Source organism: Chrysochloris asiatica, unplaced genomic scaffold, assembly GCF_000296735.1.
Source record: "Chrysochloris asiatica unplaced genomic scaffold, ChrAsi1.0 scaffold00078, whole genome shotgun sequence".
Taxonomy (NCBI): domain Eukaryota; kingdom Metazoa; phylum Chordata; class Mammalia; order Afrosoricida; family Chrysochloridae; genus Chrysochloris; species Chrysochloris asiatica.
In genome coordinates this window covers 4,413,371-4,428,041 of record NW_006408596.1, presented here as the reverse complement: position 1 = coordinate 4,428,041, position 14,671 = coordinate 4,413,371, and the positions used below count along the sequence as shown (strand labels likewise).

The following is a 14,671-nucleotide window of genomic DNA, read 5'->3' as shown; positions in this document are numbered from 1 at the left end:
GACCATGAATCAAACCTGGCACAATGACACATGGGTTTGGTTCTTGGCTATGCTGTACACACTACTGTGTTGATGGACAGATGGCATTGGTCCTTATTCCTTGCTGCTACCCACCATAGAATCTACCTTGTCTCTTTTACGGGATAAATGGCTTCCACAGCATGAGTGACAGACACTACAGCAAACTGAGAGATGATGGAAAGATTAGCAGCAGGAAGGTGATTTCTCTTCGATAAATTGACCTAAGTGGAATGGTTGGGTCAAAAGGTATGGACAGCTTGTGCAACTGCCCTACAGAGGGATCATGCCAATTTGTATTCTCACCAAGGGAGTATGAGCGCCTGTTTTCACGCTGTCTGAACAGAAAACATAAATGTCAAACCTCGATCTCTGCCAATCAGATTGGAAGAACATTACTTCTTTGCTTGTGTGTATCTCATGTAGTTTCTAGATTCTAGAAAGGTGTACTTTTCTATTTTTTAAATCTGTCACTTCCTGTATTGTCATTGTTTAGAAAGGACTTTTGAGTTCCACGTGTTTAGATGTTCACTAGACATGAAAACAGACACGAGTCCTTTGCACACACCACCCCACACTTTGGGGGCTACCCTGTCTACCTCCTCTGCACGCACACTGGCTGGGGGGTGGGTCTCACATCCTAGGACCCTATGTGCCCCAGTCTACTTCTTCATGGTGTGGAGTGTCTTGTGGACTTTGTGAGAACCAGAGGTTTCTCTGACTCCAGCGGCAGCTGGTCTTGGTTCTGTCCTTGGTTTTCTGCCTCCGCTTCTCTTGTCTAACTACAGGGCCAACCTGGTGGGCAATAGTGGATTTTGAGTGGTGCTGGCTTTCTAACATTTTTGCTTTATTTTCATTGTGTATTAGATGACAGGAATTGAGATTTTTCTTTCATGTCGGGAATTTAAGGAATGCCTTTCCCACTTGGCAGCACGTCTGTTTAAGCTTGTCAGATTTCTAGAACCAGCCAGTGATACACAGATCCTTGAATCCACCAAGAGGAATAAAGTTTTCTATTCATGCCTCCTCACCCACGCCTGCAGTCAACACCACACCCAAGAGCTTGTGGTAGAATAGATTTATTTACCTGAAACTGCCTGTGCCACGCTTGTTCCAGCACAGACATATACAGCGGATCTCTATTTACAGTCTAAAGTCAAACATGCGGTGTGATAAATTGACGCTTAGCATTTGTATTAAGAGAAATGCATCACAATATTCGTATTGCACCAACATCTGTCTACTGCTTGATTTCATTAAATAAGTTACATTTAATACAGTGCAAATTAGCTGTTTGCACACTAACAAAACAAAACAAAACAAACAACTTAAGTTCTGAGCTGGAGGCCTACATCTGAACCAGTCAACACCTGTAGTGTTTCCAATGAACTTATAAATAAGCAAACTGTACAGGGCCAATGGGAAAGTGGCATGTTTCAAATGACACCAGAGAGAACTCTGGCTTCTGACAACGGCAGGCATGCATCACAGCACAGTACTGGCTATTGCAGGGTTACATGAGCTCTCACATTCTGCACAGAGAAGTATGGAGACTTGGCTGATGGCTTCTAAGTTCTTAGAAAAGGTTTCAGAACCCCATTCTTCTTGCAGCAAAGAAACCACATTTCTCTGGAGAGGCTTTCTGGTTTATGAAGCTAATTGTACATTGGTAATTATTATTTAAAAGCAACAAACCCCATTGGTAGAACACATTTCCTCCACACAACACACAACGATTCTGGGAGATGGGTCTACTCTCCCCCAACATCAACCATGCAGAGGTCGTCAGATGTGTTGCTAAACACGCACATGCACGCAACTGAACACCCTTACATTTCTGCAAAATGGTTTAGGAAGCGGTTACTCCAGTATTGCTGAAAAGGAAAGAGAGAGGAAATCAGCTTTATGAAATACAGGAAGAAAATGTCAGAATAACTTTACTTAAGACTAACAGTGACAGATGAAAAGGACTCTCAGTTAATAAAGTCAAGACCAGTAGTTCAGATCAATGGTCCCTGAGACGCACCCCTAGTACCCTAGGCGCCCTCAGGCAAACTTGCCCAGTGGACAGGAGACTCTCAGAAATAGGCACATAGGGAACAGGCTTGTGTTTAGCAGCAGTGAGATGGGGTCTTGGTTACAGTGAGAGGTAAGGAGGCAGAAGCAAAGGGGAGCAGTGAGCAATGTGTGACAGAAACCTCTATCTGTCCTGTCCCCGGGCAGCCTGTTTGTGAGGCAGCTATGTCCTTATTTCCACAAGAAGCTGAAGGCTGTCTTGTCCCTCTCCTGGTAGGGTAGGACTTAAAGGACAGAGCCGTGACCTTGCAGACATGCCCCGCATTTGGGGTCTGCCCACCACATCACTATGAGCGCTGTGACGTTCACGTGGCAGCTGTTGGTGAGCACAGCAGGGTTCACTCCCTCCTTGACCTGCGGTGCTTGGGCCCCAGGGTGAAGGACAGCGTGATTGAGGCCCATCTAGGCTTGTTGGCAGTGTTCAGGGGCCTAATAGTACGCCCTGCAGTGGCCTCTCCTGGACACGTCCTCCTTGTTTGGGCCCATTTATACTGAGCATGGGGTCAGTCACTTTGGTTCCAGTGAGTAGGGAGTGCAGAACCCAAGAAACTGGTTGAGATGCTGTCCTCAGCCCATTTTCCTTTCATGTGGCTCCTTTGCTTGCTCCATTTCCCACAAAACCTGCCTGACACCAGCTGACTCCTCCCCCAAGCTTTCCCACGTCACATCTTCCACTGCATGAACCCTCAGCCAGCCAGCTCCAAAAGGACACACCAGGCCATGCTCACACCAGCTGAGGCTAGGCTGACACCTGCGGTCTTAATTCCCCTTGGTAGAAAAGTCTCAGCCACCAAGGGCCTACCTGACCCAGAGGGCAAAACAGTCTTGTTCAGGGTTCCTGCTGCTTCTGCTTCCTGACAGCCTAGCCGTCCCTGCCCATTGTGCCAGCATCCACAAAGTCACATTCGTCAGCTATAACATTGTACCAAGTCTTGTTGCTAATCACTCCTGCCCAGGGGTGTGTGTGTGGGGTGAGCACAGCAGAGGGACATGGGGCGTGGGGTGGAGGTCACTACGGATTTATGAGAGTCCCCAGCTGTCTCATGTAGACTTAGCATCCAAATTACAGGGAAGATGATACTCACTTTAGTTGATGAAAGTTGGAAGGCATTGGAGAAAAACACCACGGTTAGGACTGTTAATGACTGACCTCGAAACATGCGCAAACATTATCATATTAACGATGGTGGTGGTTAGTGCCACAGGAAAATAAAAATAGTTCTATACAATATGTTCATTTGGTCATGTGCTATTTACAGATTTTACAAAACACATACACGCATGTACACACACGCACACTGCCCTCGTGTTCTCTACAGCAGGCGCAGAGGCCAGCGGGAACTCGTATAGTACATGTACCACAGGAAACAGCTAGTGCCTGTGTCCACGCTCCGACAGCTCTAGCTCTAGGGAGGACACTGAGCACAGGGCACAGCTGTTTGCTACTTAAAGCTCAGCCACTAAGAGTTAAAAACAAGACAGTTCTTTGTCCTCTGTCCATTTAAAATGTTTTTATTTTTTTAAACTAGATTGTGATATGCCACTAAAATAGGCAAATGTTGGCCAAAAAAAAAAATGTCTGTTACAATAAAATACATTAGACATTTAAATAAATAACCTAAAAACCTTGTGAGGGGACATGAACCCAGTAGGTTGAATCGGGAACAATGTTTTCTGCACAAGCAAGAACAGGCATACCTCTTATTAAGACGGATGTAAACAAAACCATGGAAACCCTAGAGGAAGAGCTGAGCTGAGTGGGGAGGTGGAGGTGAGTGGAGGGGCCGGGGGTGAGGAAGTGGCAAACCAAAAATACTGACTGAGGTAGCAGTATTCTGCTCAGTGCAGAAAAATTGGCTTATGAGCAAAATTAGACTGTGATACCAAATTAAATCAAAATGATCATGCAAAAGACAACACATGCTATTTAGTTTCAGAAAAACCCAGATTCCTCGCCTAAAACTCTGCTGCCAATTAATTGCTGACAATATCTGCTGGCTCAGCGATTTTTTATACAAGGATGAGTATTAAACAGAACACTGTACATGCTTTTTCATCTACAAAAAAATATTTGCATAAAATAGTGTTAGTTCTCTGTACATGTCAATGGACACTTTAATTACGTGTATATAAAAAAGGAAAATCTTGCCCCACTGGAGTCAGAAAAAGCAAAACAAAATCTAGAGTATGAAACCTCCTCCACCAGCCAATAATGTTCATGTGAAAATTCAGCAGAAATAGACAGTTGCTTTAAACGATAAAAAAAATTAATTGATTAAGTTAGACATCCTCTGTAGGTCAAGCTGTCAGTCAAGACCAGAACATATCGGTGAAGTTAGTGTCGGTGCTGTACACCCACACCACCAGGGGCAACACGAGCAGCACAAAGGGCCACGAGATGCCGTCGGTGCACTCCGAGAGCGAGCAGGGCCGCGCCGGCCGCACACACTCTTTACCAGGCTCCAGGTAGTTGCGGGCCACAAACTTGAGGGTCTCATCCAAGAGGATCACAGGAAGGGAGATTTTCAGCACCATCAGCCATTGGGTCAAGTTTAGTGGTGTGATCTGGAAGATAAGCTGCAACGGAGAGGACCTGTCAGACGCGCCCATGCACCTGCCAAGACCCCACAGTCAGCAAGACCCCAGAAGACACTGGCACTTACAGGCAGGGGCTCCACGTAGAGAATGAGGAAGTGGAGGGACATGGACAAGCAGATGGAACCCACGAGCCAGATGTTCTCCCAGGGGGGCATCCTCAGCAGGGACTGGTTTTCAGACAAACTGGAAAGGAAAAGGAAAGTCCCGTGAGGTCCCTGAACTGAATTCCCAGACTTCGGTATCTGATGGCGGAATGTAGGAGGGAGGGACTGTGTGGATCTGCAATTTCCAATCTAGACTCTGACTCAGTGACTGGCTCAACAAGGCTGAGTGCTGCTTTCATTGCCCTGGACACTATCTCCATGTTTGCCGCTGCCTTAACTGGCTCAAAGCTAAAGGACAGAGCTCCTCTCCCTTGGACACTGGTAGGTGAGGCTCCTGTTTCGGGTCTCCATTCTCCTTCTCAGGATGCTCTCAGGCAGCACACAGCTTAACATGTCCACTCCCTTTCTGGAGTGATGACGTTCTGAAACAGCTGACCTGTGCTCTACCAGCTGCGACTCTCAGCCCCCAGTGCCCTGCACACCACCAAGACTCACTCACCTGTTGAGGGCATTGCACATCTCTATGGTTACGAGGACTGAAAGTGCCATAGTCATAGGGTACGGGGATTCAAAAATCGCACAATCCACTCCTTCAAAGTCAGGGTTATCCTCTTTACACTGTAGGAAGTGACTCTGCAATAACACATCAATCAAGTTCTGGATCAGTTAAAGATCCTGCCATAGTCCCAGGTATGACTTCCACACTAAGTCCACAACACAGAGCCACGTGTGCACAAGCGAAGTCCTGACTGGCCCTTCAAAACAATCACAGATGTGGTTTGCCGAGCGCACCGTCCTTCAAGTAGTTTGGTGGATGCCCAAAACCAAAGGGGAGGGGAAGGACAACGCAGAGCTTTGCAGAAGAGACAAAAGAAAAAGGTGGCTACGTACCAGCTGGTAGATGGAGACTCTTGGTCCACCGTCAGCAGCGATGAACCACCACGCGGCAGCACCTACAGTAGCGGCGCCAACATAACCTGGAGACGGTAAGTCATAATGCTCGTAAATACAGCCTGTCTCCATGGGAACCAGGAAAACTGTCCGGGCAACCAAGCTGAGCTTTCCAGCGAATCTGCACTTGTTCCCCACAACGGCTCAGAATTTGTGACAACAGGAACTCACTGGATCCTGTGTCTACGTCTGCACTAACCATAGAATTCTTTTACCAGCTGTAGGCAGATGTGGTGTCCACACAGAGGAGCAGTTCCTACAGGGCACAGCACATCCTGAAGCAGATTCTCCAGCGGTTATGATAAAGACCACCACCTCAGAGTGAGAATGTCCCAGTCCGGAAGCAACAATTACACAGACTCTAATAACGCAGCAATGATGAGGCAGCTTACTGTACTGACAGGGATGACTGTGCAATTCAGAAGGCACGTCCCAACACACAAGCGTGCAGACAGTGCACGCTGTCAAGTTTGCACAACCAATTCCATTTATCCAAAAACTATAGCCTATCCAGCAACACACAGGGAGCGCCCTGACTGTGGGCCCCTTGCTGTTGAGTCAGCTCATGGGTTTGAACTGCTGACCTTATGGTTAGCACTCCAGCATTTATCCTATGGATGCTATTTACTTTCTGGGTCTCAGCAGGATAAGAGCTATAAAGACAATGTGTTGACTGTATGCTCATGGCCGGAACCAGTGAATGCTAAGACAAGGGACTAAAAACTACGAGGCTGAAGTATAAACAGGATGTAAACACGGGGACTTCAAAATGGCATTAAAAGACAATGAAATTTTCCTGTGACCATTTGGAACCCCCTTGTAAACATCTAATTAAAGGGCAAGACAGCACCTATGCTGTATGTGCTACTTTACTACAAGGATACAAAGAAAAAGTGATTTTTATAATACTCAGTGATAACACAAATTGAAGTCCCCCAACCCCCATTCTTGTACTACTCACATCCAATTGCCAGGTAACGGAAAAAGAGCCAGCCGCTGATCAGAGGCTCCTTGGGGTTCCGGGGCGGCTTATTCATGATGTCCAGATCTGGAGGGTTGAAGCCCAGGGCGGTGGCAGGTAGGCCGTCTGTCACTAGGTTAACCCAGAGCAGTTGGACAGGAATTAAAGCCTCAGGAAAACCCAGGGCTGCCGTCAGGAAAATGCTGTTCCCACCAGAAAAGAGGAAAGATAGCAAGGTTATTTTTGGCCACAACTGTAACATGAAACATGAAATCAACACTGATTGGCTGAAGTAACTTTTTGTTAAGTGCTGTCAAGTCGATTCTGACCCACAGCGACCCTGTAGAGGGTTTCCAAGTAGTAGCCTGTACCACCAACCTTGCAGTTCAAAAGACTCAGAAGTCTGAAGCATTAGTCCACAACGCCACACTTTTTAGGCAATCATAAAACAACATAATTTCTAACAGAAACTAACATTTAGAGGACCAAACATTTTGTGCTACTTTAAAGGGAAGGAATCCAGAAGGGTTCTTTTCATGCACATTCCACAAGAGATCCGTGTCATGTCCACCCCCCACTCCAACCCTTGTACAAAAGCTGCTCGACAGGACAGTAGGTCACAACTGTCCCATTTCAGATAAAACCAGGGAAGAGACCCTGTCAGAGACCCACCAGACGACTTCCCCGACGTTGGAGGAGATGAGGTAGCGGATGAACTGCTTCATGTTGTTGTAGATGGCCCGGCCCTCCTCGACGGCAGCCACAATGGTGGAGAAGTTGTCATCGGCCAGGACCATCTCAGAGGCAGTCTTGGCCACGGCAGTTCCGGAGCCCATGGCAATGCCGATCTCAGATTTCTTCAATGCAGGTGCATCGTTCACACCGTCCCCAGTCTGTAAACACAGATGAGGGGCGCTTGGAGAGGAGCCTCACTCAGGGAAGACTGCCGCTATGCCTGAACACAAGGTTCAGAACTACTGTTGTCTGTCACCATCCTATTTAAGGGCCCAGGTGAATATACGCACCTGAGTGAGTATCACTGCTCTATAGGTGGCTTTGGGGTACACCTAAATACATCTGAAGTCCCCTTAGTTCTATCTAGTCTCTTTCTCAAGCCTCTATTGTAGACTCATTTGTCAAGTTCACATTGCCCAGGTAAAGTTTAAAAACGGTTTTGAAAGCATCTTACAAGCAGTGAAGTATTCATGCACATTGGAAAATTTCAAGGAGGAACAAATATACTGTAACCAAAACAAAGACTAGAAATCACCTAATGCTTCGTATCAGACAGATTCAGAAGGCACTGCCTAGGGCCTTGTCTGCAGACAGCAGTCACTGTGCCAATGGGAGTCATAGCCCAGGTCCAATCAATGTGTCAAGAAATGGCTTATCACAGAGCTATGCTACATTCAGTGGTGACATCAGGGCCTGGGGTGTGCGTATGCCGCATCCACGGTTCCTTCCCCAAGGACACTCACCATGGCTGTGATCTCATCAAATGACTGTAGAAACTCAACGATCTTGGACTTGTGTGATGGTTCCACACGGGCAAAGCAGCGGGCAGTCAAGCAAGCGTCCCTCTGTGCTGCGGGGCTAAGCTCATCAAACTCCCGGCCTGTGAATGCCTTCAATGTCACGTCCTCATCCTGCCCAAAGATGCCGATGCGGCGACAGATGGCCACTGCGGTGCCTTTGTTGTCTCCTGTGATCATGATGACGCGGATGCCTGCCTGCCTGCACAGCTTCACTGAGGAGGCCACTTCGATCCTCGGGGGGTCCAGCATGCCCACACAGCCAACGAACGTCAGACTGGTCTGAATTTAGAGGATCACTGTAAGCTCAAAACATTTGCCGCTGTCCCTGCCCGCTCCCCCAACTCTGTAAGTTGGACCGTGACTACTTTCATCTATAAAACAAATATTCTGCATTCTTTTTCTTAAAACAAAAACTTAATACCTTGAATCTTAGTTAAGAATGAAGGTCATAATAAAATAGTATCAAATCCTAATTAATTAAAAAGGATTAAAAAACAAAACACCACCATCACACACAGTTGTTATATCAAATCATTCAACTCCCATAATATCACTGTTCAGAGCTTTAAGGAGACCAAGTTTACAATGAGCAGAAAAGAAGTCAAATCTCTCAACTCAATGAGAGACACTCACCTAATAAATATTTAAAGAATTCTCCTAATTAAAAAAAAAACTTTTCATCTACATGAAATTTGCAAAATAGTTTTCACAAGCTCCAGGTAACTGATCTTGATCAATAAAAGGCTGTCAAAATAGGACAAACTGTTACAACCACCTGGATTCTAAGGATGATGTAGCAAAGCAAATATCCATGCCTCGTATCTGGCAAACCTCTGAGCCCCTAACCTTGACCTGAAGGCAAGCTGCTTGTGCAGGTAGAGACCACAGAGCCACTTACCTCATACTTGATGAAGTTGGCCGAGTCCTCCAGGTTCATCTCCTCTCTCTTCAGCGGGTTGTCATGAGTAGCCAGAGCCAGGCACCGCAGCGTGTCACTGCCACTGCCCCACTCCCGGATGACAGACATGATCTTTTGTTTGACCCCGGGGCTCATGGGGACCTTTGTGCTTCCAACTCGGATGTGGGTGCACCTGTCAAGGACACCCTCAGGAGCGCCCTGGAAATTGATTCAGATAAACAGTTCTGTTAGCAGGCTCAGGGGCTTGTGAACCTGTTGTGAACGGCTCCATTTCAGGGCACTCTACTTGCCTTCACAAACATCTTGCTCATTGATGTTCGGCTGGGTTTGTTTGGTGTACAATAAACTGACATCGACTTTCTATCACGTGAAAACTCCAGGGTAAATTCTTTTTTCATCAGTTGCTTAATGACCTATTGTAAAGACACAGAAGTGCAGTTGTTTGGATCACAATTATTAAAAAAAAGTTTACTCAAATATTACACTGAGCACCAATAACATGACAGGCATCTTGGATACACCAGTGAACAAATAAGACATGCTTCTGCCATTAGGAAACTTGTATTCTAGATTGGGAGAGAACTAGAATGTGAAAATAAAACAGTAAATGCTCTATGGGAGAACAATTCATAGCCTTGGGAACTCCACGGTACACACATTCTCTGTCCTGTAGGGTCGGTCACTATGAATTGGAACTCACAGCAAACAAGGGAGAAGGGGACAGGATGGGTGTAGGTCTGTGTGTTGAGTGTAACGTTTACAATGTTTATTGAGGCATGGGGAGTGTGCAGGCCAAGTGTACACTCAATCAAAGGTGCTGCCATGAGGACCGATGGGGCTGAAGGAGTCTGTACAGAGAAACTGGGGAAAAGTCAAGAGGCCATGACAGGAAGCAGAAGTTGAAAACTCTAACAGGAAGAGTGCAGAGGTCTGCATGTTGGAAGTCATGTGATGCACAGGCTGAAGGAATGCTACTGATCGAAGTGTAGTTACCTGGACCAGCGAAGGAGGGAGGTGGAGGTGGAGAGGCTTGAGCAGAGCTATCCACAGATGTTACAGTAACAACAGACATGTTCCACCCACATGATCTATGTGGCAAGTGTCTGAGGACCCATTTATATTGCAAGTATTTTCCATAGCTTTGTGTAGCTCACAGCTGCTGTGTTGATGCTAGAACACCAACAATAAGGGTCTAACTTATGGCTAACTGGCGGCTCTAGACTCCCCAGGAGCCAGTCATGCAAGAGGGCCCAGTGTGGTCCCTAGGCACCAGATGAAGGGGTTTTTTGAGTGTCAACTGGTCAGTCAAATATAGTTAACCACAGGATTAGAATTCTAAAGGGTTTTTGAAGACCTAGTTCCATCACCTACAGCCATGCTCTCACCTGTCCCCCACTGCCAACTGCCCAAACCAGGAAGGCTGGTGCAGCATGGAGCAGAAACCCTGCGTATGGAACCCTTCTCTTGCCACAAGCAAGCATGACATTAAGGTGTTTTTTCTTTACGAAGAGATGCCAAATGGTTTTCTACCTTTACTTGGTTATGATTAATTAATCCCCGCCCCCCCTCAGATATGTACTGAATAGAAATCCCATGGATACTCCTTCTCATCTAGGACACTGTAAAGTGGTGTGGGCAGGTGACTCCCGCCAGCCTGAGTGGTCTCCAGGATCTTGGTGTGATTAGGTGCTGAATGTACTGTGTCCCGACAAGCTGAGTGGGGGAGTACAGGGATAATAGTGGTGTGGACCCCCACAGAAGAGCAATTCTGAGGGGAGGGACAAGAAGTCCATCTTCCACTGTCAGGCTTGAATGTCCTGTCCATACAGCCACTGGTGTAAGCTGGATGCTGCTTCAGTAGTAGCTCCTGCTCTCTGGGACTTCACCATGTCTGTGCATTGTCCCAACACAGTGGTCTCCCATGTATCCTCCAGCTGCTGTGGAAAGGAGGCAGACAAAGGCCCTGGAGCAAGAACCTGGTGATTGCACAGGGCTGGTCCTGCCCTCATTGGCTTGTTTGCAATGAGTTGCTCAATTTTTACACAAATAAGGACTTGCCTTTTTGTGGGTGGGTCTTAATTGAAGTTAGTTTTCAGTCCAAGTTCCTGCTGGTCATTAGAGGCCAGAGCCTGGCCTGTTCTGCAGAAGCAGTTGGAGATGGGGCAGGAATGCCCAGGGAAGAATAATCATCTGTTCTCCTATGACATATTGTAATTGGACCATTTTCTCAGGACTTTCTAAAGGTGATGGAAAGGGACAGTTTCGCCTCACAGAAGCTGGGAGACCACAAGCCTGTGTGGTTTGAAACCTCTCACAACCTGAGGTTCTGTGGGCTCACCAAAAGATGAGTGTCTAAGAACAGAGGTGCACACCTCTCAGCCTCTGCCCGTTGTGGGCTGGTTTTGTTGACTGTGCTGATGCCAAGTTCCCAGGCTCGTCTGCCCTGGCTGCCATGGGAGACGGAAGAAAGGGTTTTTGACACACAAACGTAGCAACAGTTGATTATTGAGCAGAAATTAGCCTCGCCCTCACATAGCTTTGCCTGAGCGACAGAAAGGCTGACTCTACCTCTCCTCCACCACACCCACACCTATAGGAAAAGCAGGCTATTTGCTGAATTCTACTAGACTTTCCACAAAGCACACAGGCCTGACAAACTGTGATCTGTTGAGGCTTCTCTCCAGACAGGACACCACTGGGGCAGCTCTTGAGGCTCCCAGAGGGATGCAGTTGTGAGCACTTGCCACACAGAAAAGCAGCAGCTTCAGCCCTGAGTTAGCAGTTTATGGATTCTAGGGCCTTAAGTTTCTTCACACCTGCTTGGCCACTTTGAGGACATCCTGTTCTGTCCCACCGGGGAATGTCGATGTGTGTGTGGCACTGTCACCTTGTTCACACACTGCTTCTCATTAGGCCAGGAAAGGTTAGAGGAGGACAGTGCTCTTTCCAGTTCAGCCACGATAGCCTTCTGAACTCAGCAGGACGGCCAGAGCCCCCAGCTGTGGTTGCAGCTTCTTTTCACTCAGGTGTGGTTTTGCCAGAGAAACATCCCCTCAACCTCTCAAGTTGAGTAGTTCCCTACAAAGCAGATCCAGCCTTTCAGAGCTTCTCAATGGGGACCTTGTCCACATTCTTGATGGCTCAGGTCCATTAACTTGCAGAGACCCCACCCTGACCTTTGTTTGGCCGACTCTGGCAAGCCTTTCTCCCGGTGCTGCCACAGTGCCTGAATGTGAATGTTCAGCAGAAGTGCAGTCCTGGGACACCCACATGGTTCTATGTTTGCCTTTTTATGTACTGGACTAGATTTGCTATTTGTTTAGAGATTTTACATTGATACTAGGACACTGTGAAGCGTCGTACGTTAGTGTGTAACTTCCTTTCCTTCTAATGTCCGTGTCTAGTGCTGCCACCTCTTCTTCGGCAGCCTTTACTAATAAAGTCAATTAGGACCAGGAGAAATCTAATAGGTGTTAAGTTTCTAGAAAAATGTACAGGGGGACTTCAAAAAGTTCACAGGGAAATGGAATGAAAGATAATGTTGGTTTGAGGTAAACACTTCATCCATGTTAAAACCAATGACATATAATCAATCATACTTCAGTCTTTTAGATCAGTAGTATGGCCTTGTGTTGGTAAATGTTACTTAATGCATTTGAAAAGCCTCCTGGGAGTAAGTGCATTACGATGTTGTTCAAGCCTTCCATATCCTTAGTGATTTTCCATCTGCTTTACTGTTGTTCCATCTTTACCACGCTACAGTCTCTTACATGCATGGTGGCTACTCTACTTCTTTTATTTCTGTTAATTTTTGCTTCGTGTCCTTTCAAAGTACTATTCAGTACACACATATTAATGATTTTTCCACTGGCTTTCGGAAAAGGTGACCTTGACAAGGTTCTCAGAGGCAATAATGGATAGGAGTAGGTTAAAAAAATGGAGTGAAATGAGACCACTCTTTTGAGAAAGTTTTACCACCAAAGTAAAGGGAAGGCAGTGAGGTGCTCTATTAACAGGGGTGGAAATGACTGGATTACTATTTTCTTTTTTGGTGGGATAGCCAGCAAAGCCAGTTGGCCTGGCACTCTCGCGGAGAGAAGGTACCAACTGCTGTATAAGCAGTAAGAAGGAAGGGAATGGGTAGCAAGACTGGATACTGACCGAATTGCAGGCATTTGCGCGTTCTATTTTAGAAAGCCCCTTCAATTCTGTATTGAATACATTCATCTTCTCTACCAGACATGTGAGCGCAGTCTCTGTAGCTTCTCCAACTTTTTCATACACACCCTTTGCCTGTTTGGGGGATGGGAACACAAGTAAACACATAATTAGCTCTCTCAGAAAAAGCATTCCATAAGCCGAACTGTCCTCCATGGCATTAGTCTGTCTGTAGATCATTTTTAGCCCATGATGGCACACATGACTCAAGTTAAGTAGAAATGCATTTTCTTATTTAAGAAGAATTTTCATTTTCTTTGAATATTTCTTAAGTCATGCTTTCAGATAGTAAATGTAGTTCCTTATTATAAAGTCACCCTAGGCCTCACCTTTTCCTCCCAAGAAATGCTGCTGCTGTTCCATCTTAAAAAGCAAGGTTGCTACCGTGGTTACAGAAACCTCTTCTAGCCTGGATTTTATCAAATGAAAGTAAAAATCAGGTCCACTGCAGCACCCAGTTAAGCAGCTGCAGTGTCCACTCTCAGGGCAGATAAAAGGCTTCCTGCTATTGATAGATGGGGAGACAGACTGGTGAATGGAAAGAGGAAATGAAACCAGGAGACCTCACATGAGCATCTGCATCTCCATGGCAACCAGCCCAGCCAGGTCTAGTTTCTTACTACATGCCATCCAGTCAGTTCTGAGTTATAGCGAACCTGTATAGAGTTTCCGAGGAGCTGCTGGTGGGTTTAAAACCACCAACCTTGCAGCTCAAACTGACCTTGAGGGTCTTAGCCTTTAATTAATTACCTCATTGTAATCCAAAGCAGAGTCATTGCAAAGAGCACAGATGGTTGCTAACTCTACGAGACCGTCATACTGGTGACATTTCACAGGTTTATCATCTTTATGCCTGTCAAAAGAAAAGCCGACCTTTAGAGAAGTGTAGTCATTGCTAGTATATCCCCCCTATTGATTTAATAACATGAACAGAATTTTGCATACGTGTTCAAAAAGTGATAGCTCTTGAGAACAAGGAGGGGAGTGATTGATTCTACAGGCTAGGAGCGGAGCTATCTGGGACCTTCAACGGAGAATAGCTAAGAGCAGGACCCTACCCAGAGAAACAGGGGTGCCTGAGATTGAGACAGAGACGATGACGTGGAGCAATGAAGTGGCTGGGGACTGTGGAGCGAAAACTGGGGGTAGGGGGCGGGTTTCTAGGATATACCCTTTGGCTGGTTGATGATGCATGGAGGGGATTGGAACCATGGCAATGAGATGATATACAATGGAATGAATGTAAAACTAAAGTTCTCTCATGTAAACTACCATATAATTCACAATAAAA

At 46.4% G+C, this 14,671-nt stretch overlaps 1 protein-coding gene across 3 annotated transcripts in view; it reads right to left on the bottom strand.

Annotated features, from left to right (window-relative positions):
* Positions 1-1,087: 1,087 nt before the first annotated feature.
* ATP2A2 (ATPase, Ca++ transporting, cardiac muscle, slow twitch 2) overlaps positions 1,088-14,671 on the bottom strand; it is a 54,245-nt gene continuing 40,661 nt past the window's right edge. The window contains exons 10-21 of one of the 3 annotated variants that reach the window (XM_006865412.1): positions 14,131-14,233; positions 13,324-13,455; positions 9,453-9,575; positions 9,142-9,360; positions 8,187-8,522; positions 7,381-7,601; positions 6,709-6,911; positions 5,688-5,773; positions 5,296-5,429; positions 4,758-4,875; positions 4,551-4,671; positions 1,088-1,892 (exon numbers count right to left, since the gene is read on the bottom strand). In XM_006865412.1, the coding sequence (XP_006865474.1) occupies positions 1,879-1,892; positions 4,551-4,671; positions 4,758-4,875; positions 5,296-5,429; positions 5,688-5,773; positions 6,709-6,911; positions 7,381-7,601; positions 8,187-8,522; positions 9,142-9,360; positions 9,453-9,575; positions 13,324-13,455; positions 14,131-14,233 (1,810 nt within the window). In that variant the 3' untranslated portion in view covers positions 1,088-1,878. Of the gene's footprint in view, positions 1,893-3,585; positions 4,672-4,757; positions 4,876-5,295; positions 5,430-5,687; positions 5,774-6,708; positions 6,912-7,380; positions 7,602-8,186; positions 8,523-9,141; positions 9,361-9,452; positions 9,576-13,323; positions 13,456-14,130; positions 14,234-14,671 lie in introns of those variants that run through there. The other 2 variants (XM_006865410.1, XM_006865411.1) reach the window with 2 other exon arrangements.